The 24,821-nt window shown below is 48.0% G+C and overlaps 2 protein-coding genes across 6 annotated transcripts; both read right to left on the reverse strand.

Annotated features, from left to right (window-relative positions):
• Positions 1–1,680: 1,680 nt before the first annotated feature.
• Positions 1,681–13,590, reverse strand: EEF1G (eukaryotic translation elongation factor 1 gamma). 3 transcript variants are annotated; one of them, XM_026004688.2, is made up of 10 exons: positions 13,349–13,590; positions 12,107–12,265; positions 11,143–11,206; positions 10,845–10,987; positions 10,152–10,295; positions 7,923–8,052; positions 7,414–7,618; positions 2,391–2,563; positions 2,164–2,288; positions 1,681–1,926 (listed from the first exon to the last, which is right to left on the reverse strand). In XM_026004688.2, exons 1-10 carry the CDS (start codon positions 13,358–13,360, stop codon positions 1,768–1,770), a joined length of 1,314 nt encoding a protein of 437 aa, XP_025860473.2. In that variant the 5' UTR covers positions 13,361–13,590; the 3' UTR covers positions 1,681–1,767. The 3 variants fall into 3 exon arrangements, with proteins under 3 accessions (XP_025860473.2, XP_072614353.1, XP_072614352.1); XM_072758252.1 differs by having other exon boundaries at positions 12,823–13,381; XM_072758251.1 differs by having other exon boundaries at positions 12,374–13,381.
• Positions 13,591–14,509: 919 nt separating this feature from the next.
• TUT1 (terminal uridylyl transferase 1, U6 snRNA-specific) lies at positions 14,510–24,718 on the reverse strand. Of its 3 annotated transcripts, none has more exons than XM_026004684.2 (9): positions 24,560–24,718; positions 22,895–23,085; positions 19,659–19,974; positions 19,373–19,473; positions 17,487–17,953; positions 16,834–16,943; positions 16,565–16,675; positions 16,321–16,413; positions 14,510–15,703 (listed from the first exon to the last, which is right to left on the reverse strand). In XM_026004684.2, the coding sequence occupies exons 1-9, from the start codon at positions 24,639–24,641 to the stop codon at positions 14,553–14,555; spliced, it is 2,622 nt and encodes an 873-aa protein (XP_025860469.2). In that variant the 5' UTR covers positions 24,642–24,718; the 3' UTR covers positions 14,510–14,552. The 3 variants fall into 3 exon arrangements, with proteins under 3 accessions (XP_025860469.2, XP_072614351.1, XP_025860468.2); XM_072758250.1 differs by having other exon boundaries at positions 24,127–24,712; XM_026004683.2 differs by having other exon boundaries at positions 24,311–24,704.
• Between the last annotated feature and the right edge of the window lie 103 nt (positions 24,719–24,821).

Consider the following 24,821-nt stretch of genomic DNA (forward strand, 5'->3'; position numbering starts at 1 on the left):
GGAGGCCAACAGCCAGCCTGGAAGAGGCCACCCACCCCACCTCCGTTTGTGGGCACTGCCCCTCCCCCAAACACAAGCCTGGCCACATCCAACAACCTGGCCACCCTCCTCTGCACCAAACCGCCAGACCTTGAGGCTTGAGGCACAGGAGGCAGGACGTGCAGATGAGTCACTCTTCCTGCAGTCCAAGGAGGCTGGAAGGCTGAGTCCATCAGACCCGCCCAATCCACATGGGGAGCCAGGCCAGCTGCTGCCCAAGCTCTAGCCTACCCTGAGGAAACCCTTTTCGACAACAGGGCCCCAGTCCTGGGCCTCTCCGACCTGCCCCTTCAAACCTTCCATAACTTGGTCTCTCCCAACTAAATCTCCAGCTCCTGGGAAGGTCAAGGATACCAGGAAGGGGGTGAAGATTATGAAAGCAAAGGAGCAGGGAGGTGTGGTGGGAAACGGAATTTGTGAAGGGAGTCTGACAGGTTAGGTGAGGCCCCAGCCCAGCCAGCAACTAGCACTTTTAGATCCTAACCAAGAGCAGCGTGGAATGCTTGGAAGCAAGACAGGTGGCAAGTTTGGATCCAACCCAAGATGACCTGCCAGGGAGCAATCCCTGAGCAAGAACTAGCCCATCCTCACCCAGCTGGATTCCACATCGCAACTCTGCTCCACCCACTCTTCCCAGAACCCCAACTATAGTCCAAGTACCCAGCTAGATTACAGCCCTACCCTCTCCCCAGCCACCAGACCGTCTGTACCTACAAAGATCAACTTCTTCCCCTCCCTAGCTAAGCCCTGCATGGACTAAGAGGGTGGCAGAGAAAGAACACGTATAAAACCATAAACTAGAGACCAAAGGTTGAATCATGACTGCTTTTGCCTATGTCTCAAAATGTGAATTGAACTAGAGCTTTCCAACTTCCTCTCAACTGTTAATACCAGGGAGACCCTCAATGCTCTTCAGAAAAAATACAAAAAAAAAAAAAAAAAAAGACAAAGTAGAACAAGAATCTGTGAAAAGAACATAATAAAAATTAAGCCTAAGAGAAAAAATAGTACCCCCAGGTCTGAGAAGGGTTCTCATGTGGCCATTAGGACTCCTCTACATTCTAGGAAACAGCAAGGCCCATTTAGATTCTGGGCTCCAGTGAGTTCCCACTGGGTTCAAAATCCTGTCTCCACAAGTTAAGTCCCTTAAATCTCTGAACCCCACTTTCTTGTGAGAAAGCAGAATTCCCCCAGAAATGATCCGCAGCCAGGTGAGGGCCCACGGGCCAGTGCCCGTTCTAGGTAGTAGGCTGGTACTGTGCCTGGTACTCCTGCTTATCTGAAATTTCTACCCAGACCCTTGATGCCACCTACCTCCCAGGGCAATCTGAGAAACACCATGAAGTTCCTCCACACACAGTGTGCTACCATACTTTAGCAACCTGGTCCTGCAGACTCAGGTAGTTACAAAGCTCTGTGTCACCAACCACTCGAACTGCACCCAGTCTTTCTCAGCTAGGCTAGAAGACAGCCATCACCGTAAAGGCAGAGCATATAAAGTCGAAAATGAGGCCTCTGTTTCTGCTCTTCTGAAGACTTCTTTTTCCTGCAAAGGGAGGTATACAAACCTAGAAAACACCCTGCTTCAACAGATCTACCCCCCTTTGAAGAAGCCATCACTTAAAAAGGAGGCGGGACAGGTTAAGGGTTCAATGTTCAGTTTCCTTTAATGACCCCCATCTCCCTGAAGGGCAGGTACAGGCAGCTAGGCGATGATGACAGAGATGTTTACTTGAAGATCTTGCCCTGATTGAAGGTTTTGCCCACATGCTGGAAGGCCCCCTCCCAGGAAAAGTACTCTCGAACCAGCGTCTGGGTCTCCTCGCTGCCAGGATCCAGTTTCCGCCACGTATAGGACTCGTAGTCCACCTGCCAATCTGGACTCAGCTGGGGAGAAAAAGCCAGGTTAAGAAGCATGTGGTCCAATCAGATCCTGCCCCACACCTGTTACTTCCAGCTCAGCCGCATGTCATCAGATCCTAAAACTCCTGTGACTGTGACAGTTCCTCCTGTACACATTCCTTGAACTCTCCTAAATGCCCACAAGCACAAGAATGAGAGTATGCTTCCCATCTCCTTGTCCCATCCTAAAGGGAACAACTCCTCCCCTACTCCTTTCCTCACCGGAAAGGCAAGCTCCTGGCCTCGGAAGACCCAGACTCCAGAAATGGAGCTGCTGTTGTTGGTTCCAAAGAGGATGACACTGGCAAAGGCATTCTTCCTCAGCTTGTCCAACCGTTGGAACATTCCTGACAGGGCCAAGGGAGAACAGAATCACAGTGGGTACAGCCTTCAGAATCACAGCACCCACTGCCTTGGCCTCCCCCTCCCTCAGCCCACCCTCTTCTCACCAGTGATGAGGTTACAACTCATAAAGGTCTGAGTGAGCTCCTCAGGGAAGCGGTACTCAGCGAACCACAGGGACCAGCCATCCTTATCGAAGTGCTCCCAGAAATACGGCAGTGCCACAGTGAGAGTGTCCTCATTGGAGTACTTGCGCTTAAATTCGTCCAACACAAAGGTACTGAATGGAGAAAAAAAAGCAAGATCAATGTGAAGAAGGTCCTACTGAGGCAACGAAGGGTTTCCAGGCTAAGAGAAGCTAAGGACGAATTTCACTTAAAATGTACTGGTTTAAAGGAAGAGCTCACTGGACTGGCAGATGGGTATAAGCTTGTAATGGAAGAAAGCTAAGGGCGTAGGAAGGGGGGCCTAGGCCACTCCTCTGCTCTCTCTCTGCAGTCTTAAGTAGGCTAAGCTTGAAGACAGTGGGAACACGAACGAACACACACACACACACACACACACACACACACACACACACACACACACACACACACCGGGAGACCTGACCCAGGAAAAACACAGCAAACTGCTGCCCCCTGGTGGAAACCCAGAATAAGCGCTCATCCTTCCTGGCTAGCCCCTAGCCCCCTGGCTCCCTCCAGGGCCCTTTCCCACTGAGTCACAGTCCCTGATTCACCCAAGTATCTTCCCCTACCACAGGCCTCTTCGGGTTACACACACTACAATGTGACAATGGAAGCAGCAAATGTTCTCAAAGAACCTCCGCCCCAGACTTTATACGGGTGCCCTTGAGTCACTGTGCCCAGGAACAAGCCCAGATGCTGAAAAGCCCTTAGGTTCAGCTGATCTTTGAGGCAACCTGGCACACTGCACTGAGAAGGCTCAGCTATAGAGTTCCTCCCCTCATGGTAGGGGTTCTCTTTTTTTCTTTCCAGTTATAAAACCACATGCTGACTGAAGAAAATCATCTGCAATGCCAGTAAACAAGAGAATTGATTAATGTTTATGTACTTCCCACTGGTGACTTTCCAAAGATGATGTATATAATTTTGTGCCTTACACAATTTGTTCATTTAATACTGTCCCCCCCCCCCCCTGGGATCCCTGGGTGGCGCAGTGGTTTGGCGCTTGCCTTTGGCCCAGGGCGCGATCCTGGAGACCCAGGATCGAGTCCCACATCAGGCTCCCGGTGCATGGAGCCTGCTTCTCCCTCTGCCTGTGTCTCTGCCTCTCTCTCTCTCTCTGTGACTATCATAAATAAATAAAAATAAAAAAAAAAATTTAAAAAAAAAAAAATAATACTGTCCCCCTATCAGGGATTTTTTTTTCCTTTTTTTATTCATTTGAGAGAGATCATGAGCACCCAAGCACCCAAGTTAAAGCATAAGCAGGGGTGAAAGTCAGAGGAGGAGAAGCAGACTCCCCACTGAGCAGGAACCCCGATGTGGGTCTGGATCCCAGAACCCCAAGATCACAACCTGAGAAGGCAGACACTTAACCAACTGAGCCACCCAGGCATGCCTTACAAATGTTTTAATGGCTACATAATCCTCTACTGTAAAATGTGCCATAAACCTATTTAAGAAAACCCTTACTAAGGATGCCCGGATGGCTCAGTGGTTGAGCCTTTGCCTTTGGCTCAGGTTGCGATACCAGAGTCTCAGGATCAAGTCCCACATCAGGCTCCCCACAGAGAGCCTGCTTCTCCCTCTGCCTATGTCTCTGCCTCCCTCTGTGTCTCTCATGAATAATTAAATAAAATCTTTGGGAAAAAAAAAATTGGGATGCCTGGGTGGCTCAGTGCTTGAGCGTCTGCCTTCAGCTCAGGGCGTAATCCTGAAGTCCCTGGATTGAGTTCCACATTGGGCTCCACTTGGGAGAGTCTGCTTCTTCCTCTGCCTGTTTCTGCCTCTCTCATGAATAAATAAAATCTTAAAAAAAAAAAAAGCCCTCACTAAGTTTAATTGGACCAATTACTCATTAGTGTAAATGATGCTAACAAACCCTAGAGTTAGAAACCATTCCTTTCCCGCTTTCCAGATAAGGTTAAGTGGTGTGACCTGCCCACTATTACAATATAGCAAAGCAGAGAGTGCCCTTGAATCCCCGGTCCTGTGTTCTTTCCCAAATACACAAAGGAGACCTCCTCTGAGGTGCTTCCCCCTCAAGCACCCAAAAAAAGGGACTCAGGGTTTTTCTCTTCATACCCTCCTCATCTGTTTGAACTTTAAAATTTATGACCATCTTGTATCCATTCCACCCCAAATGAGGACAGGCTCTGAACAGCTTCTGAAACAAGTTAAGCTGGAAGGCCTTAAAAGAACTAGAACTGGGGCACCTGTGTGGCTCAGTTGGTTAAGCACTTACCTTTGGCTCAGGTCACAATCTAAGGACCCTGGGATCAAGCTGCGCCCATTAGCCTCCCCACTCAGTGGGGAGTCTGCTTGCCCTCTCCCCTAGCTGGTCCCTCTGCTCAACGCATTTTCTCTCTCAAATAAATAAATCTTTAAAAAAAAAAAAAAAAAAAAAAGAACTAGGGTCCCTGGATAGCTCAGGGGCTGAGCATCTGCCTTCAGCTCAGGTTGTGATCCCAGGGTCCTGGGATCAAGTCCCGCATCAGGCTCCCCACAAGGAGCTTACTTCTCCCCCTGCCTATGTCTCTGCCACTCTGTTTCTCGCGAAAAAATAAAATCTTAAAAAAAAAAAAAAAAAAAAAAAAACCTAGAACTAACTCTTGAAAAATAAGTCTTCAACTTTGAAGACATTACCTTTGTGATGTTAAAAATCCTGGGGAAGGGATGGCTGGGTGGCTCAGCAGTTAAGCGCTTGCCTTTGGCCCAGGATCAAGTCCCACATCGGGCTCCCAGCATAGAGTCTGCTTCTCTCTCTCTGTCTCTCTCATAAATAAATAAAATCTTAAAAAAAAAAAAAAAAAAAAAAAACCTGGGGAAAAATCATCTTGGCAGCCAGATAGAGCACCATGGTAATAGGACAAATTGGTATTAACCAATATTCCCAAAAGGATAGAAGTTTATTAAAGATTTTCAGTCTACTGGTGATTTATTTTCTGCCCAGAATATACAGACCTAACATCTGTGAAAATCTCTAGCTAACAAGTAATTAGAGATTTGTATTACAACAGCATATGTCATTCAGGTTAATTAATACAATTTATATACACACCAAAAATCTTGCTCACTCCTTACCTGCTCCTGTGTTAGGCTCAAGGTAAATCACTTCAGTTCAAAAAAAAAAAAAAAAATCTGTAAAGAGCAGCTGCATCTGGAGCTTCCTTGGTCTTGTATGAAGTACCTGAGTCAGGCAGCCCGAGGAGCTCAGCGGTTTAGCACCACCTTCAGCCCAGGGCCTGATCCTGGAGACCCAGGATCGAGTCCCGCATTGGGCTCCCTGCATAGGGCCTGCTTCTCCCTCTGCCTGTGTCTGTCTCTCTCTCTCATGAATAAATAAACTCTTAAAAAAAAAAAAAAAAAGTACCTGAGCTTAAGAGCTACACTCCAAGTTGCTCCCCAATTGGGGAAACAGCAGCTCCTACTGTAACCATCTGGTGCTAGGATGCTTGTCATTTACAACTCTCCAAACCCCTATTATGGCCACCAGCAATGTGTACCTTCATGCTTGTTTGTCCCATTAAAAACCATTACAAGGAGCACGTGGATGGTTCGGTCAGTTAAGCATCCAACTTTGATTTCCACTCAGGTCATGATCTCAGAGCTGTGAGATAGAGCCTCATTTTGGGCTCTGCACTCAATGGGGAGTCTGCTTCTCTCTCCCCTTCTCCCTCTGCCCCTCCCCCTACTCATGCACACACTGTCCCCTTCTAAAATAAATCTTAAAAAAAAAAAAAAAATTACAAAATGGCAGAGGATGAACTCTGTTGAACCCTAACAGACAAACTAAGAAAGGCTGGATGGCTTTGGGTGGGTGAGAAAAGCAGGGAGTGGGTGAGAAAAGCTTGGATCAAGGACTTTGTGAAGTGGCCACAGACAAGACAGGTCTCCTAATGCTTGCAATTCTAATGAAAAACCTAGGGCATTAGCTGATGATGTGAGTAGTGCTAGATGTCCTGTTTTTTTTTCACACTGAAAAGTTTCCTTTTACTGTATTCTTTTCTTCCAAGAACCCCAACCTTCATTAAAAAGGTTGGCAGTGGATAGGGGTGACAACCGTCCCATCTATTTCCTTTTCTTTTAGGGGTTTAACTCCAGCAATCTGAGAAATAATGAAGCAGACAGGCACTATGGAGTCATAGTCATCCTTGCTTCTCAGAGATAATGTTTATACTGCCTTCATCAAAAGGGTAAAAATATAATAAAACAACACTGATGTGGTGTCACTGCTTCAGCAAAGGCAGCCCAGCAGGGTAGACATGAGGCTCTCTGCACCTTCTCATATTAGTTCTGAGGACTCTCAAATCTTATTGAGCACACTCTCTTTCTCAGATAAATAAAATCTTTTTTTTTAATGTTTTTTTTTAAAGATTTTTATTTATTTATTCATGAAAGACACACAGAGAGAGAGGCAGAGACACAGGCAGAGGGAGAAGCAGGCTCCACACAGGAAGCCGGACGTGGGTCTTGATCCTGGGACTCCAGGATCACACCCTGGGCCAAAGGCAGATGCTAAACCGCTGAGCCACCCAGGGATCCCCAAATAAATAAAATAATAAAAAAAAATTAATCCAATTCTTGAGGATAAACTTTCCTTGCAAACAAAACATCTTTTTTTTTTTAAGATTTTATTTATTCATGAGAATACACACAGAGAGAGAGAGAGAGAGAGAGAGAGAGAGAGAGAGGGGCAGAGACATAGGCAGAGGGAGAAGCAGGCTCCATGCAGGGAGCCTGACATGGGACTGGATCCCGGGTCTCCGGGATCACACCCTGGGCTGAAGGTGGTACTAAACCACTGAGCCACCCGGGCTGCCCACAAAACATCTTTCAATTTTGTATGGACAACCTAAAATAGCCCTAGCTGTGTGAGGGGAACACACAGAGGCAAAAAGTGGCCTTTGGGAGTCCCATGTCCCCTACCCCCCAATATCATTACCTCTTGGGCAGGTGAGCAAAGGGGTCTTTGGCCTTTGGCTCAGCAGCCAGTGCCTGCTCACATTCATCCATTTCCTCCTCAGGAGCAGGGGCAGCAGCCTTCTTCTCCTCTTTCCGCTCAGCCTGGGGCTTCTGCTTCTCTTCCCGAGAACCCTTCTCTTTCCGTGGGGTGTCTTTTTTAGGTTGGCTCTCTGCAAACTTTTTAGCTGGTGCAGAAAAAGGGAGAGAAGTCAATATCCTCCCTCTTTCCTTATGCCTCTAAAAGCAGGCAGTGAGCAGGGTAATGGAGGAAAACTGCCAGGCGGGGAACTAAGGGATCTAGGCCCTGCACTGCTCTGCCACCAGTTCCCTGTATGTCCTGAAGCAAGAACACAACCCTCAGCAACAAATACACGTGAACCTTATCTGTGGGTTCACATAACCCAAAAGCCTGATGGGAAATCAAGGGACTGAGACTGAGCCAACCAGCCCAGAGCCAGGCCACATACTCCTGTATCTCCACAGACTTACCATCAAACTGGGCCATCTTCTCACAGAGTTTCACCTCCCCCAAGACAGCCCGGAACTGGGGCTGGTTAATGCAGGTAAGGAACCAGCGGTTGGTATTGGGGAAGGCCTGGCGGAAAGAAGGCTCCAGGACCTGTCAAAACATAAGGGTAGAATAGAAACAAAGGAGAGAAAGTTCTTGAGGAGTTTCAAGCCAGAGACATTTCTTTCTACACCAAAGCTCCAATCTTCCTCTCAATCCCGGAGATGAGAGCTCCCTAGTATACCATCTTACCCTGGAGGGGTACTTCCCGTTTACCTTCCACTTTTTCACTATACAGTCCAACTTAGCGGATACTTGATCCTATCCCTCATTTACTATAAATCTACTTGGTAGATATGTTTATATGGTGCCTTACATCATTTACAAAACCATTTCATCTACACGTTCCAATCTTTCTTTATTTCTTTATAATTTTATTCATGAGAGACACAGAGGGAGAAGCAGGCTCCTCACAGGGAGCCCAATGCAAGACTCAATCCCTGCACTAGGGATCACACCCTGAGCCCAAGGCAAATGCGCAACTGCTGAGCTACCCAGGCGTCCCACATTCCAACCTTTTATTTATTTTTTTAAAAAAGATTTTATTTATTTATTTATGAAAGACACACAGAGAGGCAGAGACACAGGCAGAGGGAGAAGCAGGCTCCATGCAGGGAGCCTGATGTGGGACTCGATCCTGGGACTCCAGGATCACACCCTGGGCCGAAGGCAGGCGCTAAACCAGGCGTTTAGTTGCTAAACCGCTGAGCCACCCAGGCCTACCCATTCCAACCTTTTAAATGTCACGTGTCAGGGCACTCGGGTGGCTCAGTAGGTTAAGTCTGCCTTTGGCTCAGGTCATGATCCCAGCATCCTGGGATGAAGCCCCACATAAGGCTCCCTGCTCAACGGGGAGCCTGCTTCTCCCTCTCCCTTTGCCCTCCCTCCCTGCTCATGCTGTATCTTTTTGTCTCAAAAAAATAAAATCTTTAAAAAAAAAGTCATATCAATAAAACTAAAGCAAATAAATAAAAGGCAGGGCAACACAGCTACCAATTACTCGTTTTACTAAGTAAACCACAATTATCTACATGATATATACTATTCACCTAACTTCAGAAGCTAAATATTCAACAGTCAAAAAAAAAAAAGGCAAAAAAGTACTTCAGAATAACAAACTGTCCTTTAAACTTAGCTTTGTGAAAAACTCATTTACCATCTTTTAGTTTGCTAAGATTATATGGAAAATAATCTTGTCAAGAAGACGGAACAGAGCGGTCAGTTCTTTGGCTCTGGTTCTGCAGTACTGGGTTCAAACTCTATGCCACACTTACTAGCTACATTCCCTTGGGCCAGGTTCCATTTCTCCTCACCCATACAGGAGGTAAAGATTAAGATGATCCCTGCAAGGCCCTTGACACAGAGCCTGACACAAAGGAGGTGCTTTTTTATTTTCCAATTACTGCACTACTATTCTGGACACATATTGGTCCAACAGTTGCTTGGTCAGCAACATGTCATCTTCTTTAACCCAAAAACCTCAAAACTAATTACTACCATGCTGATTTTATAGCTTACAGGAGAAAAAAAAAAAAAAAAAAAAAGAACTCAAGGAATTCTCTCAAACACACACACATCCCTCTCTCTACAACTAGTAAGTAATGAAACTAAGAACTGAACCCAGCCTGCCTCCAAAAGATCTGGACACTGAAGCTACCAGCCCTTCCTGTCTTTTTTTTTTTTTTTTTTTTTTAAGATTTTATTTATTTATTCATGAGAGAGAGAGAGAGGCAGAGACACACAGGCAGAGGGAGAAGCAGGCTCCATGCAGGGAGCCTGACATGGGACTCAATCCAGGGACCCCAGGATCACGGCCTGGGCTGAAGGCGGCGCTAAACCACTGAGCCACCCAGGCTGCCCGCCTTTCCTGTCTTTACAACTAAGCACAAGCACAGCTGGACTTCCCCCAAAATACAGAAACAAACCACATCTTCTCTATCAAACAGAAACTCAGGAAACAGAACATTACCAAACTTCTCAGGAGGGAAGGTAGTCATGGTATTCAAACTTGGGATTCCTATAGACTAGTCGTTACCCAACACCCTTCACATCCAAGTCCTCAGCAGAATACAGGGTAACCCGGAAGACTTAATGGCTTAATTTCTAACCACCCCCTATCCTCTGCCAACCTAATTCTTTATAAATGTCACCTGTTTATAGAGCCACAACAGGGTGCAGACAACTGTGATGTCAGCCAGTGTCACACGTTCGCCCACCAGAAAAGTCCTCGTCTTCAAATGAGTATCCAGGAGCCCCAGAATTCGCCTCACTTCCTCCTTTGCATTCTCTGTGGCCTATTGATTTAAAAGGATTCAAAACTTAATAATGGATACCCATCCCTTTCCCTCTCCCCTCCAACGACAGACCTAAGGTAGCTATTTCACTTACAAAGTTCTGGCTCATCCCCATCTTCTTTCAATGGAGTCAGATTCCAGATCACTCCAAATGTATCACAAAGGAAGCTCTCAAGGTCAAATTTCCTCATGGTGCAGTCTGGATTAATTTCCCACTATATGACCTAGTCCTTTATCTTTGAATTTTAGAAGGAACCGTAGAAGTCACCTGATGTAACCACTCCCCTACCATTTGGGATAGCTTTTCTACAACAGAAATCTCTCCTCTGACCACTCATGACAGGCACCACCTCCAACTGGGTCTGTGTGACAAAGAACCCAGACACTATCAACAGCAGTGCTCCAAACTCATACCCCAAAGATTAGGTCTTTTATTATCCACAAATTCTTAACATCTCCTTTTCTCAATCTATTTTATTTCTTGCTCCTTGACACTCAGGAGCTGATTTCATCCTGGGCCTTGGCTTCTCCCCAAGTTCCAAGGCTTACCTGCTTGTTGTGGTGCATGATGCCCAAGGTAGGAAACACCCAGGTACTGGCTGGGGGCACTATGTCGCTATCAGCAAAGCTCACCCACTGCACCACCTGGGCTGCTGCCTCTGGAGTATTTCCCCGCAGCTCCTCATTGCTCACTGCAGAGGCAGAACACAAAGGTCAGAACTTTGGGGTCAGGCCAACATCGATCCAAGTCCATAAAAATTCTTCTCCTGTCCACTACAGCTCACCCTCATCCTCTCCTACCTCCTTCATTCCTGATCTTCCCATTCCCACACCCACTGCAAATTACCATAGTAGGCAATGGCATTGCTCTCAAACACACAGAATCCATCGTCACCCTCAAATGCTGGAACCTGGGATAAAACAGTCAAAAGATAAAATTTAAAAAAACATTAAGTAAAACAATCAGGAATTACTCACTAGCCAATCCTGGGATAAAGTTCTTACATAAGGCTGACAATACTTACTAAGCAAACTACTGATATGAACTACTACAATCTGAAACTTAGGAACCAGAAATATTTAAGTAACTTGGTATCCCTTACAATGTGAACTCACATGAGAAATCCCAAAGATTTAAATATTATCAACTGTTTATATAAAATCCCTCAATCAAATAGGCGAAAGACCAAAAACCAAGTGTCATCTCTCTCCGTATTCTTGATAGTATTGTGGTGCTCCCTGAACTGCATTTATCTCTTCTCTGTTTAGCATGGTTATTTATCGACCTCGGTAAGCCCTTTGGTTGGCTCATGGGCAGATACTCGATGTATTTGCACTGAAAACAGTCAAAACCCATTCTCTTTCCCGCAAATACAAAGAAACTTGTGAATTTTATAACAAGCCACTGAACAGCTCTGCATCATTTTTAACTACGTGTGAATCTTCACTTAACTCAAAAGAATTTTAAATCACTGAAATATAAATTTTTTTTTTTATTTTTATTTTTATTTTTTTTTTTAATGATAGGAACACAGTGAGAGAGAGAGGCAGAGACACAGGCAGAGGGAGAAGCAGGCTCCATGCACCGGGAGCCTGACGTGGGATTTGATCCTGGATCTCCAGGATCGCGCCCTGGGCCAAAGGCAGGCGCCAAACCACTGCGCCACCCAGGGATCCCATCACTGAAATATATAAAGAACAAATTATACAGAAAATTCCCTTTTAAAGATGGAGACCATTTTCAGAGTGAGACAATCTCAGGACTCTTTGAGTTCTCAGGACCAAAGACTCCTCTCCACTTTTCTACTCACCTTGCCGGCAGGAAATTTACGGAGAAATTCAGGGGTGCGGTTGGTTTGGCCAAAGTGGAAGTGGGGTGGTGCGGAGAGCACACGGACCTGAGCTCCGCTGTACTGAGCAGCAATGAGAGCCTTGAAGGCCCTCCAGTTTTCAGGATATGTGTACAGGGTCTGTGGGTGAAAGTAGGGGAGGGAACGTTAATGAGTAAAAGGCTCTCAGTCGGAAATGTCACTTCCCGGGATAAATTCCCTGAGTTATTCCCAATCTGTTCAACTCACTTTTACTCCCCCTGGTGAACCACGCTCTCTAGTATCTGCCATGTGTAATCAGAGTCCGCTGAAATACCCAAGACAGAACCAACTGCTAAATAAAGCGCTGACAGGTTTGACCTTCCCTAAGGACATCTCCAGCAACATTCTCCTCTCCTCCAATATATCGTGGAGAAACCCAGAACTCGTAGTTCCCTCAGACTCCACCTGCCGACACATTCCTCCCTTCCTAGAGCTCTGGTTCATTCATTGATGGTTAACGAGTACCTGCCTACTCTACGACTGAGCCGCTCACCCCTTCGAAAGCATCACTCCCCGTCTGTCTCTCTCTCTCTCACACACACACACGACCATTTCCAAGTTCCCCTCCGAAAAGCCACGGAGAAATCGAATGGCATCTTCTCTTCCTAAACCAACTCGGTCTCCCCCCAAGAACCATTCCTTCTCGTCATGCGTACCATTCGTCCCTCCGGTCCTGTCCCGCAGTGAGTTCTGGCGTTGCTTCTCCTTCTGTTAACCCGGCCAGCACCGTCTGACTCCGCCGTCCGGAGAGTCCTCTCCCTCCCAAACCTCCCCGCTGGACGACCCTTAACCGGAGACAGCCCTACCTGCCCACAAAGACCCTCCTTTTCATCCCGTCCCCGCTGTTCCCCCACAAAACGGTCGCAAAAGTTCTGTCAACCTGCCCGGATCCCACGTCTCGAGGCGGCAATGAACCCGAACCCCTTTCTCAGGCCCCAGAAGACCAGGATCCCGCATCTCCTTGCTCTCTGCCCCAGACCCTACCACCTCTTTGGCCTCCAAGAGCTCCAGCCTCAGTTCCCCGCCGGGGCCTGCAAGCCTTGCTCTTCCAACAGTACGGTCTCTAGACCCAGGATCAGTCCCTCACTCGGCTCCAGAACTTCTCTGACGCCGGAGGGCTCCACTCGGGCAGAGGATGGCGTCGGATACCATGACCTGGATCGCCGGAGCCGGCAAACTTACCCCGGCCGCCATGGTGATTCCGCAGAGAAAGGGGGTGGGGCTCTCGGCGCTGCCGCAAAGTAAGCCGTCGGGGAGAGAAGGGGGAGGGGAGAGCCGCGGAGAAACAGCAGCCGCAAAGCGAGGACGGCACAGAAGGCATACGCACGACAGTCCTATACCCCGCCGCGGCTGAATTGCAAAAAGAAGGGGGTGGGGCCTGCTGGTCGTCACAGAGACAGCTCGCGCCTGCGCAACGGGACTCTTGACTGGCCCCGCCCCGCAAGCGAGGCCAATCGGAGTCCTGACTTGGAGGTGTAAGGCGGGGAAGGTAAACTGAGAACTAGCTGAAAAGCCTCCTCTTCCCGGCGACGTGGCACGGCTGCCAACTCCGCGCCGTGCCAGGTCCCAGAGGCGTTCCCCTCCAGCTCAGAAACCCGCGGTGACTTGACGGAGATCCTTCCAGGCCCCTAACATCAGGATTGTGGGACTCTCACTGGGGGCGGAAACAAGTCCTGTGTGGATAAGTACGTTTGTTCCCGCTCTGGTTTTCTACAGGAGAGGATGATTATCTCACCGGAGCCCAAGTCAGAAACCCCTCTACCAAAGTGAGGTTTCCTCCGTTTAAACCACCCTGCGGGCTCCAGGATGCAATCGCTGCAGGTAGGGCCTTGGTGCAGGGCCTGCAGCCGAGAAGGGCCGAGGGAGAACACAGCGGATCCCTGCCACCCGTCACCCTGCAGAGGGCTGCCAGTTCACCGATGATGGACACCCCTTTACCCACGCTCAGGTCGGACAGTGTTTTCCCCATTTTAATCAGAACAGGATGAACTCTGTTAAGTGAAAGAATGGACAGAGAACCCTGAACCCCAATTTCAGGCCGTCACCATATAAATCTGGGCGGTAAGGTAAAGTGGAGGCAAACTCGGTTCTTGTTCCAGGTACTGCCCAAGCCGCCCACCTGGCACTCCATCCTTCAAGAACTCTACCGAGCGGGCTCCGGGTGCAGGAACACACCACATGTAGGCCTCCCTGCAGGTGGTGATAAATGCTAAGAAGCAAATAGGCCCAGACCTATTTTAGGGTGGCCAAAAAAGGCATGTCTGAGAAGAGCAGTAGGTCTGGGGAGGGCAAGTAGTGGGTAGAAGGATTACTACCGGGTGGAAATTAGAGGAAACTCTAGTGTTTATTAAACTAGGAGCTTTATTGCCCATTAGGGTCCCTGTCTTCACTTGAGGAGGTTTCGAAGTGCTTGAGGGAGGTAAACTTGTAAGAAATGATGGAGATCAGGGAACAGGCCTTGAGAATCCTGGATTGGGGTCACGGTGAGAGTCTGGTCAGCCTGGGAGGCAGATGCCACAAAGGTCAGGAGCGGCTCAGCCTCTGGCCGCTGTGCTGCACCGGTTGGTCCTCTCAGCTCCTGGGTGACCTGAGCCTCAATCGCCAGCCATGCTGTTGTGCCAGCAGTGCCTCCACCTTTGTCCTTGGTCTGCTGCTGCAAGCGTCGCCGGGCCCGCCGCCGCCCCTGCCACACTCGGTGCCACAAGGCACAGCGCCAGCTCACTGAGGACAGCAACACCCCCTTCCCTGTCTCAGCCCAAAAACCTTCTCTGGCTGCATCAGCATCAGGGCCTTGAGGCCTCTGCTCTGCCAATGCTTCATGTCCTGGTTGTCCCTCTCCTCCAGTAGCTAGCTGCTTTGTGGTCGTCTGGGGTGGCTCCCCTGGCCGCCCAGAGCTCTGCACCCAGTCCTGCACCATCTCTCCAACCTCCACAACCATTTCCTCCACCCCATCTTCACTGTGGTCCCTGACACATTCCTGCTGCTCTTCCAGCCCCTCCTCACAGCTTTTTTCCTGTCCGTCTAGTTTCAATCTTTTGTTTGTCCCTCCCTGAGGAGACTCCTCAGGGCCACCTCTGTCAGTCCGCAGTCTCTTGGTTCCCTGTTCTATATGACACCCCAATGCTTCCCTTAACACCCGGGCCAGGGTGGCAGTGAGCTGGGTGAAAGGAGCAGGGGGTAAAGGGATGGGTGTTGCAGACAACAGGGAACTAGGGGAGGTGGGCTGCAGAAGGGGGAGCAGCCCCCAGTCCCGACCCCGGGAGGAACGGCGCTGGAACTGGAGACTTCGGCAATAATTGGCTGCTGCTCTGCAGCAGTTCTGTAGCCGCCCGGCTACGCGGCTGGTCACATTGGCTGCCACATTGTGACTCAGGTCAAAAGGGTCCTGGAGATTCATGGGGCCAAGGCGCAGGCCCTCCCAGTGATTAGAGGGCAGGCCCCCTGCCACAGGCAGTACCTGACCCTCCCGCAGGGACAGCAGTGAGCCACGGAGATCCCAACAAGAGACGCAGGAGAAGAACTGGGCTAGCAGAGAACCTAGAAGAGGAGGAAGACCAGGCAGAAGGGGTTACTCAGAGGCCAGAACTGAGACAGGCCTGCACTAGAGACATTCTCTTGGAAGGACTTTCTTTTCCCTTCCAAGTAGCTCAGAAGTGTCTGCAGCCAAACTCCTCTGATCTCTAAAACAAGAGGTCCGGCCTCTTGCCCTGTGCCCCCAGCAACGTCCTTCCCCAGATGCTGCTCCTTTCCCTCGCTGGCAGTGTAACCTTGAACAAGCCACTTAATTGCTCCAAGGCATGGTTTCTTCATCTGTGAAATGGTATTAACAATACTAGCTATCCCATGAGAACTATGCTGTGAGAACCATGCCTGACAAACTAACTGACGGATATAATCTACAGCAGTGATTAACATCATTTATCAATCCTCTACCAGCCTCAAGTGCCAGGGTAGCTCAGAGGCTGAGTGTCTGCCTTTGGCTCAGGGCGTGATCCTGGGGTCCTGGGATCCAGTCCAATTTCGGGCTCCCCACAGGGAGCCTGCTTTTCCCTCTGCCTATGTCTCTGCCTCTGTGTCTCTCATGAATAAATAAATAAAATCTTAAAAAAAAAAAAAACAACAACAAATTCCTCTACCCGCCTCCCCAGACTCACTGAGGGGCTCCTTATTGGTGCTGGGCTCCAGTCTTGAGGCATCCCTGGGGAAACTACAGTCCCAGCCGTCCACCTCCACCTGCTCGCCTTCACCTGTAAAAGGGAAAAAAGGTGAAGATCAGCTTGGAAGCAGAAAGATTTGGAAGCAGAGATCTCATTCCTGGGGTAGCTCAGTGCATCTAAACAAGACAAGAGGAAAGCTGAAGCTGACAAGATAAAGAAGGTGGAGGCCAGGCTGCTGTACCTGCTTTCTGGGTGAGCTGAGACACAGTAGGCAACACAGGAGGTTCCCTGGTCTGAAGGAAATAGATCACGAGCAAGGTCAGGGCGTAGTTACTGAGGAGGGGGCCGCTTCCTAGATAAACAATAATTCCAGTTATGCTGGAGGTGCATCTAACACCTCCATGCTGGTTTTCTCAACCCTGGTTCCTGTGCCTGCCTCCCCTTCCCTCCATGAACCCCTGCCTTTGCCCCAACACCAGCTCAACCCCAAGTGTCCTGACTCATTCTCACCTGACAGTCCTCGACCCTGAGCCCAACAGCGGATGGTGTACACAAGAGGCCGAACTCGCTCATCCAGCTCAGAGCAGAGACTCAGGAAGCGAGAGTTGTGCAGAGCCAGCCTGGAACAAAGACAAGGGTGTGAGTGCTGCGGAACCCTTTGAATCCATTATCCTAGCTCTTGTCCCAAGCTTGCAGGACGGGGCCTGCAAATAAGGCCGAGAGAGGGTTTTCCAAGTGTCTGCCAACGTGGGTCAAGTGAAAAGTCATGCAAAAGGAAATCAAAACTGGGAAACACTGCATCCTTTACTGTAGTTATAAGACAGCTCAAATTGCCTTTCATATGCAAAGAAACAAAGGGAAAGAGGGAGAAAGGAAGTGGGGAAGAGGGTGGGAAGGGAGAAAGTGATTTCCATCTAATTCAGCATTTCCCAAACTTACTCAACCCTAAAACTTTTTCCTAAATCCCCTTAAAAAAGTATTCTAAGGAACACACTTTACATTCATGAAAGTGGATGCGAGACAGGAGACAAGTGACAGAAAGCGGGATGGGACCCAACAAGGATAACCTCAGCAAGTACAGGAGCTCCCCACAACAGGGCCCCCTCCTCACCCACCCCAGAATGCTCAGCTGGCCTTCCCAACCACCCCCTAAACAAAGGTACCGGTTACTGAGGGAGATGTCACCATGAAGACCTGAAGGCCGATGACAAAACTTGACCACAGGGCGTCTGGCAGAGGGTACAGTCTGGACTCGGTACACTCCAGGGACACAGCCCCGAAGAATGGATCCCACCAACTCCAGCATTGCTGCCCCCTCTGGTTTCTCCCCCTTCAGGGCCTCTGCCAGTTCCAGGGCCTTCCCCAAGTTCCCCTCTCCCAGGTCCTCCTGCAGTGGTGAGGCTGGAGGCAGGGACTGGGGAGAGGCGAGAGTCTCAGAGGCCAAAGCAGAGTCTGGAGTCTGGGGTGCCAGGGAAGAGGAAGGAGTTTCAAAATCCAGGGCTTCTGAGTCTGGAGGAGAAGGAGGCTGTGAGTCTGGAGGGGAAGCTGGGGTACAGGCCAGGGCTTGAGGATCCAGTGGTGATGCAAGGGCTGAGTCCAAAGATGGAGACTCTGGGGCCTTTGGGGCTGGCTGTGGATAGAAATGAGCTCAGTGAATATTCACCTCTCATGCTGTCCCCCATTTGGGCAACATCCCCCAAGATCTATCATTACTGCTTATGTGCCAGGCCCTGGTCCAGGGGTTTTATATATATGAATTCAATTAATTTCACAACCTCTTTTTAAAATTAAAAATAACGTTTTAATGCCACAAAATAAATGGTCTGTATTCTACCAAGATGTCACTATCATGAAAAGACCAAAGAAGGCAGAGGAACTGTAAAGGAGTCTGAGGGGGACAACACGAGCCTGCTGGTGCAGCTGATGAAAGCAGAGGATGGGCTGCAGACTAAAAGTCTCCTAACATTTTACATTTGCATAAGGTAACATGTCTGTCCTGCGGCTGTACACAAGGATGCCTTTGTGTTTCCCTACTGGACACTGGACTATGACAGGCATCATGTATGCAACCTGCCCTCAAATGATTCTGAAAATATAAAGTGTATATGTGTGCGTGTGTACATACATAGGGAGAATGATCAAACAAATTTATTTTTTAAATAACCCATTTTGTGGGGTGCCTGGGTGGCTCAGTGGGTTAAGCATCTGACTCTTGGTTTCAGCTCAGGTCATGAACGTAAGGTCGTGAGGTCAAGCCCTACATCAGGCTCCACACTCAGCAGGGAGTCTGCTTGAGATTCTCTCCCTCTGCCCCTCCCTCTAATCAAGTTCAATCTCTGTCTCTGCTCCCCCCAAAATAAATAAATAATCCTTAACCCTTTTTGTAAAGTAGGGAGTATATGAAAACTGTACTTTTTGCACAATTTTGCTGTGAATCTAAAACCACTCTAAAATACAAAGCCTAAAAAATACTAACAACCGCCTTATTCCAAAAGGAGATCTGTATATTAGATTTTAGAAAATAGACAAAAACATAACCCCAAAATTACTTCACTGTATCTCTTTTCATATATTTTTCCCAAAATACAGTATATAATAATGTATACCATTTTGAAATTTTTTTTTCCTGTTACAAATGCCACATACCCTGTGTCCATTAGCATTCATCCTCTCTAATGACCACCTAATACATTCACATTTCTCTAATCACAATAACCCTTTTGGGTGGGTTCCATTATCCCCATTTTACAGATGAGGAACTAAGGCACAAGAGAGATATCGTGCTTGCCCAGAGTCACATGACCATTCCCACTGACTTTTTTTTTTCTTTTTAAATATTTTATTTATTTATTCATAGAGACACAGAGAGAGCGAGAGCGAGAGAGAGAGAGAGAGGCAGAGAGAGAAGCAGGCTCCATGCAGAGAGCCCGACATGGGACTCGATCCAGGGTCTCCAGGATCACGCCCTGGGCTGCAGGCAGCGCTAAACCACTGTGCCACTGGGGCTGCCCCCCACTGACTCTTCCAAGCTGCCTCCCTGGTCACTCACCTGAGACTCTTCCAAGTCACCCAGATCCAGGAAGAGGTCAAGATCACAGCCATGGACATCAAAACTATTTATGGAAGAGCCAAAAGGATGGACCACGCAGCCTGGATGCCAAGCAGAGAAGAAAGGTTGAGTGACATTACAGAGGAGAATGGGGTGGAAGAACATAGTGGGACATAAAGAAGGAAGAGCAGCCAAACGCCCGCAGCTGAGGGAGAGGGGTGGGGGATGTAGACTCAGTGGAGGGAAGGGCAGGAAGGGCTCACACATGGTAAGGGAGGTGACTCACCAGGGAAGAACTCCATGAAGACCTCCTGCATCAGGGCCACCACGAGGCTCCGAAGCTGCCGTTCAGCCTCAGACAACTCCCTCAGCCCCACAAGCTTCACCATTTGTGCCCCCACATCAGGGGCCTCAGCTAGTGCTTTGGCCAGCTGGTGGCTGTCAGGGGCTGCTCCTTTGGGAGATTTGGAAGCTGGGCTCTGGAACTCTTTCTGCTCCCGTGGCCGGACCCGCAGGCGATGTCCTCCTAGGCTGTGCTGGGGCTGTGACAAGACAGCTTCCCGAGTCCCTGTGTCCCCCATCTCCACGATAGCAAATACGCCCTAGCAAACCACAAAAAGGGCAGGGATCGTGGTTTTGGAATCCAGAATCCAAATATGTGGTTTGACATGTGTGTCATGAGTGAGATTCTATGAAATGGGGACCATTCATAAATAAATAACTTTTTTTTAAAGATTTTATTTATTTATTTATTCATGAAAGACACACAGAGAGAGAGAGGCAGAGACACAGGCAGAGGGAGAAGCAGGCTCCATGCAGGGAGCCCGACGTGGGACTTGATCCCATGTCTCCAGGATCACACCCCAGGCTGAAGGCGGCGCTAAACTGCTAAGCCACAGGGGCTGCCCTGTTTTTGTGTCTTCTTGACCTACATTTTTCCCCTTCTCAGAAGTCAGGCTTATTCCTCTAACTAATAATTGCATTTTATTGTGATAGATTCTGTTCTGCTTCCTATAATTTTCATTTTTTTTAATAAATTTATTTTTTTATTGGTGTTCAATTTATCAACATACAGAAAAAAAAGTTTTTTGTTTTGTTTTGCAAATTATATGATTGTCTTTATAGAAACCCAATAAAGTCTGTGGTTTTTTAAGTAATTCAGCAGGTTGCTAAATATTAGATCAATATGTAATTATGATCCTTTCTACCAGTAATATATAAGAAAAAAGTACCTTTTACAGTGGCAACAGAAAATATGAAGTACTAAGGAATAAATCTAATACAAGTTACTAATTATAAAACTTTACATTTAAAGATATCAATAGGGCAGCCCCGGTGGCTCAGCGGTTTAGCACCGCCTTCAGCCTGGGGTGTGATCCTGGAGACCGGGGATCGAGTCCCACGTCAGGCTCCCTGCACAGAGCCTGCTTCTCCCTCTCTCCCTCTGCCTGTGTCTCTGCCTCTCTCTCTCTCTCTCTCTCTCTCTCTGTCATGAATAAATAAAATCTAAAAAAACAATAAAAAAATAAAGGTATCAATAATGAAGACATAGCATTTTTATGGAAAGATTCAGTATAAAAGACCCAATTCTTCCCAAATTAATCTCTCATCTAACACCAATGAAAATACTAATAGGGGGATCCCTGGGTGGCGCAGCGGTTTGGCGCTTGTCTTTGGCCCAGGGCGCGATCCTGGAGACCCGGGATCGAATCCCACGTCAGGCTCCCGGTGCATGGAGCCTGCTTCTCCCTCTGCCTATGTCTCTGCCTCTCTCTCTCTCTCTCTGTAACTATCATAAATAAATTAAAAAAAAATTAAAAAAAAAAAAAAAGAAAATACTAATAGGCATCAGAAATAGGCATCAAAACTTCTTAAAAACCATAGTTAAGTGAGCCAGCGTGTCACTGATGCAAGGATACACAAACAGAAGAGACCCCCCACGTGTGGGCTCTGGGAAAAGATATTTTCCTGGAAAGTAAAGAAAAGCAGGGGAAAACAGTCAGACTCAGCTGGCATTAGCCTTTTATACTCTGTCCTTCAGCCTGCCCCTTTTTCTCACCTGAAGATGTGCAAGCAGTATTATCACAACTAGGAAGTGAGAACCACATGCCCAATAATGACAGAGCAGGAGAAAAGTAAAGTCCCAGACTGCCCAGGTCTGGACTTCTCGTTAAAGAAAACAATTAGGAACGCCTGGGTGGCTCAGCAGTTGAGCGTCTGCCTTTGGCTCAGACCATGTTCCTGGGGTCCTGGGGTCCTGGGATTGAGTCCCACATCAGGCTTCCCACAGGGAGCCTGCTTCTCCCTCTGCCTATGTCTCTGCCCCTCTCTCTCTCTCTCTCTCTCTCTCTGTGTGTCTTTCATGAATGAATAAAAAAACTCTTAAAAAAAATAAAGGAAACAATTAAACCTCTTGTGTTAAAGCTTCTGTAGGGGGACACCTAGATGGCTCAGCAGTTGAGCATCCACCTTCGGCTCAGGGCATGATCCTGGAGTTCCGGGATTGAGTCCCACATTGGGCTCCCTGAAGGAAGCCTGCTTTTCCCTCTATGTCTCTGCCTCTCTCTCTAGCACTGTCCAGAAGACAGGGTATTTTGACCAGCTAATTTCAGTGTACCTCTCACTATAAGTTAATAAACTGCTAACTGGTTCATAAACCAGTCTCTTGTAGGGTTAGGATAGATCTCCCAATGTTATAGTCTTAAAAGCACCTACTTCCTTGTAATTACTCATTTAATTGTCTACTTTATTCACTAGGCTGTAAGCTCTGTGCCTGCAGGGGCCACATCTATCCTACTCACTACTGACCTCTTTTTTTAAAGATTTCATTTATTTATTTGACAGCAAGGGCACAAGCAGGAGGATTGACAGGCAGAGAGAGAGGGAGAAACAGGCTCCTCATGGAGAAGGGAGCCCAATGTGGGACTCAATCCTGGGATCATGCCCTGAGCCAAAGGCAGACACCTAACCAACTGAGCCACCAGGTGCCCCTACCCTATTCACTATTGAAAATACAACTCTGAGGCACCTGAGTGGCACAGTCCATTAAGTGTCCGATTCTTGATTTCAGCTCAGGTCATAATCTCAAGGTCGTGAGATCAAGAACCTCATCAGTCTCCACCACTAAATGTGGAGTCTGCTTAAGATTCTCTCTCTTCCTCCTCTCTCTCAAATAAATAAATCTTTAAAAAAATACAGTCTACACACAGTGCCCAGTACTAAGTCAACAGTTAATATTTGGCAAATAAAACGAAGACAATAAATTAATGATCCACAAGTCCCCCAATGACTAACTCTGGCAAACTGACAAATCCAAGCAGGAGCCGGAGAGGTGGGAGTTTGGGGGGGGGGGGGGGGGGGTGGCGAAGGCTCACAAAGCTGAATTAGCCCAAGTACTGTGGTGTCCATCAAGGACAAGCCACATAAGGCACCAGCTGAAACAGGGCTCCTGGTTTCTCTCTCATTTCTTCTTGTATGTGGCACACCTGAGTCATTCTTTACCCCAAAAGCCATTCACTCTACCTTGTCCTTGTCCATGACGACACTGGCCACAGGTCCAAATGCCTGGAAGTACTGAGTAAGCTGAGCAGAATCCACATCCCGGGGAAAGCCACTGACAAACACACTTCGAAGTCCCTGGGCTTTTCGGGCAGCTCGTAGTTCTACTAGGTGTCGGTGTTTCCGGCCTCCCAAGTGGGCATCTAGGCTGGGTCCTACAGAGATAATTGTGAAACAAAAATATCCAAATCAGGGATCCCTGGGTGGCGCAGCAGTTTAGCACCTGCCTTTAGCCCAGGGCGCGATCCTGGAGACCCGGGATCGAATCCCATGTCAGGCTCCCGGCTTGCTTCTCCCTCCGCCTATGTCTCTGCCTCTCTCTCTCTCTCTCTCTCTCTCTCCCTCTGTGTGTGTGTGTGTGTGACTATCATAAATAAATAAAAATTTTTAAAAAAACATTAAAAAAAATATCCAAATCACTCTTCAGTGCACCCACCCCTTGACTTTACCTAAATGCATACCTAAATCTTACCAATCCTTCCAAGCTACAGAATGGGTGGCCTTTGAATAAACCAAGTCTGGCTCTTTTCACCTCCCTCTCTTGTCCATTTGTCCACATAAGGTATTCTCTCTAAGTAGTTCCCAGGACAACTAGCTACAATTTTTCTTAAACCCTAAGTGCTAGGTAAAGCAACACCTAAAAATTATTTTAAAAATAAATATATAAATAACAGGAAACTTATCCAGATCATATTACAGAAGAACTAAATAAAGCAGGACCCTAGACTTCATGGATGGTCTCTAGGTATGGTAGGGAGATTGCAAGTGCATGATCTGAGGTCACACTGCTCAAGTTTAAATCCCAGTTCTGGCAAACTGTGTGAGATCTTGGGCAAGTCACTTAACTTCTCTGTGTGTCAATTTCGTGGGCCACAAAATGAAGATATCAATAGAACTAACCCCAAGGGTATACACATATAGAACATGGGAAAAGTTAGCAATTATTATTTTTGTTAAATTCTGGGTCAGCTGTTTGTTGCCACCAATGAATATGTGGGGCCAGAAAAGACTATCTTGGATTTTTGGCTTGCCCTATGGGGCAAACAGTGATAGTGCCACACACACACACACACACACACGGATAGAAGATCCTGTTTAGGGAAGATCACAACTCCAGACTTCCAAAGTGGAATCTGAGGTTTCATGGAGTCCTGTGTGCTGTCATACAAGAACCCTGTCTACTTTGCCAAACCCACCTTCTAGTCATGCATGCCATGCTACTTCGCCCGTCTCTGCCTTTGGGTCGCTCCTCTGTAGGACTTCCCTGAGTTAATTACGACTTTCTCTGTGATCCTACAGCTCTCCAAACATCCCTGTGGAGCACCAGAATGGTCTCCACCTCTGAATCCCCTCACCCCACCCGAGAGCCTAGAAGAGTACCAGACACAAAGGTGGCGTCCAACAGACGACGGTTAAAGAGGGAGTAAGAATCAAACTTTCGCTGTGGAGATTTCGGATGCTGGGAAGGAGAGGGAAAAGTGGTAGGGCTTCCGCCACTCTGCAGTCCCTTCGTCAAGGCGGAGCGAAAACGGAGGTGAGCGGCCCTACCAACCGACCTGCCAAGAACTATGACCTCTAACTCTAACCCTCGCTAGCACCCAAAGACGAAAACTCACAACCACCGCTTACGGTTGGCTGTAGTAACGTGGCAGAGGCAACAGCGGAAACCCCCACGAGGCAGCGACTGGACATCCGAATCCACCGCCGCCATCGCGACTCTCCCAACAGCACACAACCACTTCTGCCCCCACCGGAACTCACGCCTACAAATCGCAAAGCGCTTGGAAGCAACTTCCGCCAGGCGGATAGGAAGTGACGTAGCATGGACCAATTGTGCAAACACTCCTCGGCTTGGGAAACAGCTCCTTCGACTCAGGGTTCCGTTTCCACT

Source organism: Vulpes vulpes, chromosome 5 (assembly GCF_048418805.1).
Source record: "Vulpes vulpes isolate BD-2025 chromosome 5, VulVul3, whole genome shotgun sequence".
Lineage (NCBI taxonomy): Eukaryota > Metazoa > Chordata > Mammalia > Carnivora > Canidae > Vulpes > Vulpes vulpes.

Bases quoted from the DNA above. Each gene is read 5' to 3' on its own strand.
- EEF1G (XM_072758251.1), bottom strand. From the start codon at position 12,415: ATGGCAGATACTAGAGAGCGTGGTTCACCAGGGGGAGTAAAA. The intron at 10,296-10,844 runs GTAAGCCTTGGA...TTAAATCAATAG, and splicing joins TCATGCACCACAACAAGCAG to GCCACAGAGAATGCAAAGGA. The intron at 2,289-2,390 runs GTGAGAAGAGGG...TGGCCCTGTCAG, and splicing joins GAGTTGTAACCTCATCACTG to GAATGTTCCAACGGTTGGAC.
- TUT1 (XM_026004684.2), bottom strand. From the start codon at position 24,641: ATGGCGGCGGTGGATTCGGATGTCCAGTCGCTGCCTCGTGGGGGTTTC. The intron at 16,676-16,833 runs GTGAGAATGAGT...TTGTTTATCTAG, and splicing joins TCAGGGTCGAGGACTGTCAG to GAAGCGGCCCCCTCCTCAGT. The intron at 15,704-16,320 runs GTGAGTCTGGGG...CTCCTCTTCTAG, and splicing joins CACCAATAAGGAGCCCCTCA to GTTCTCTGCTAGCCCAGTTC.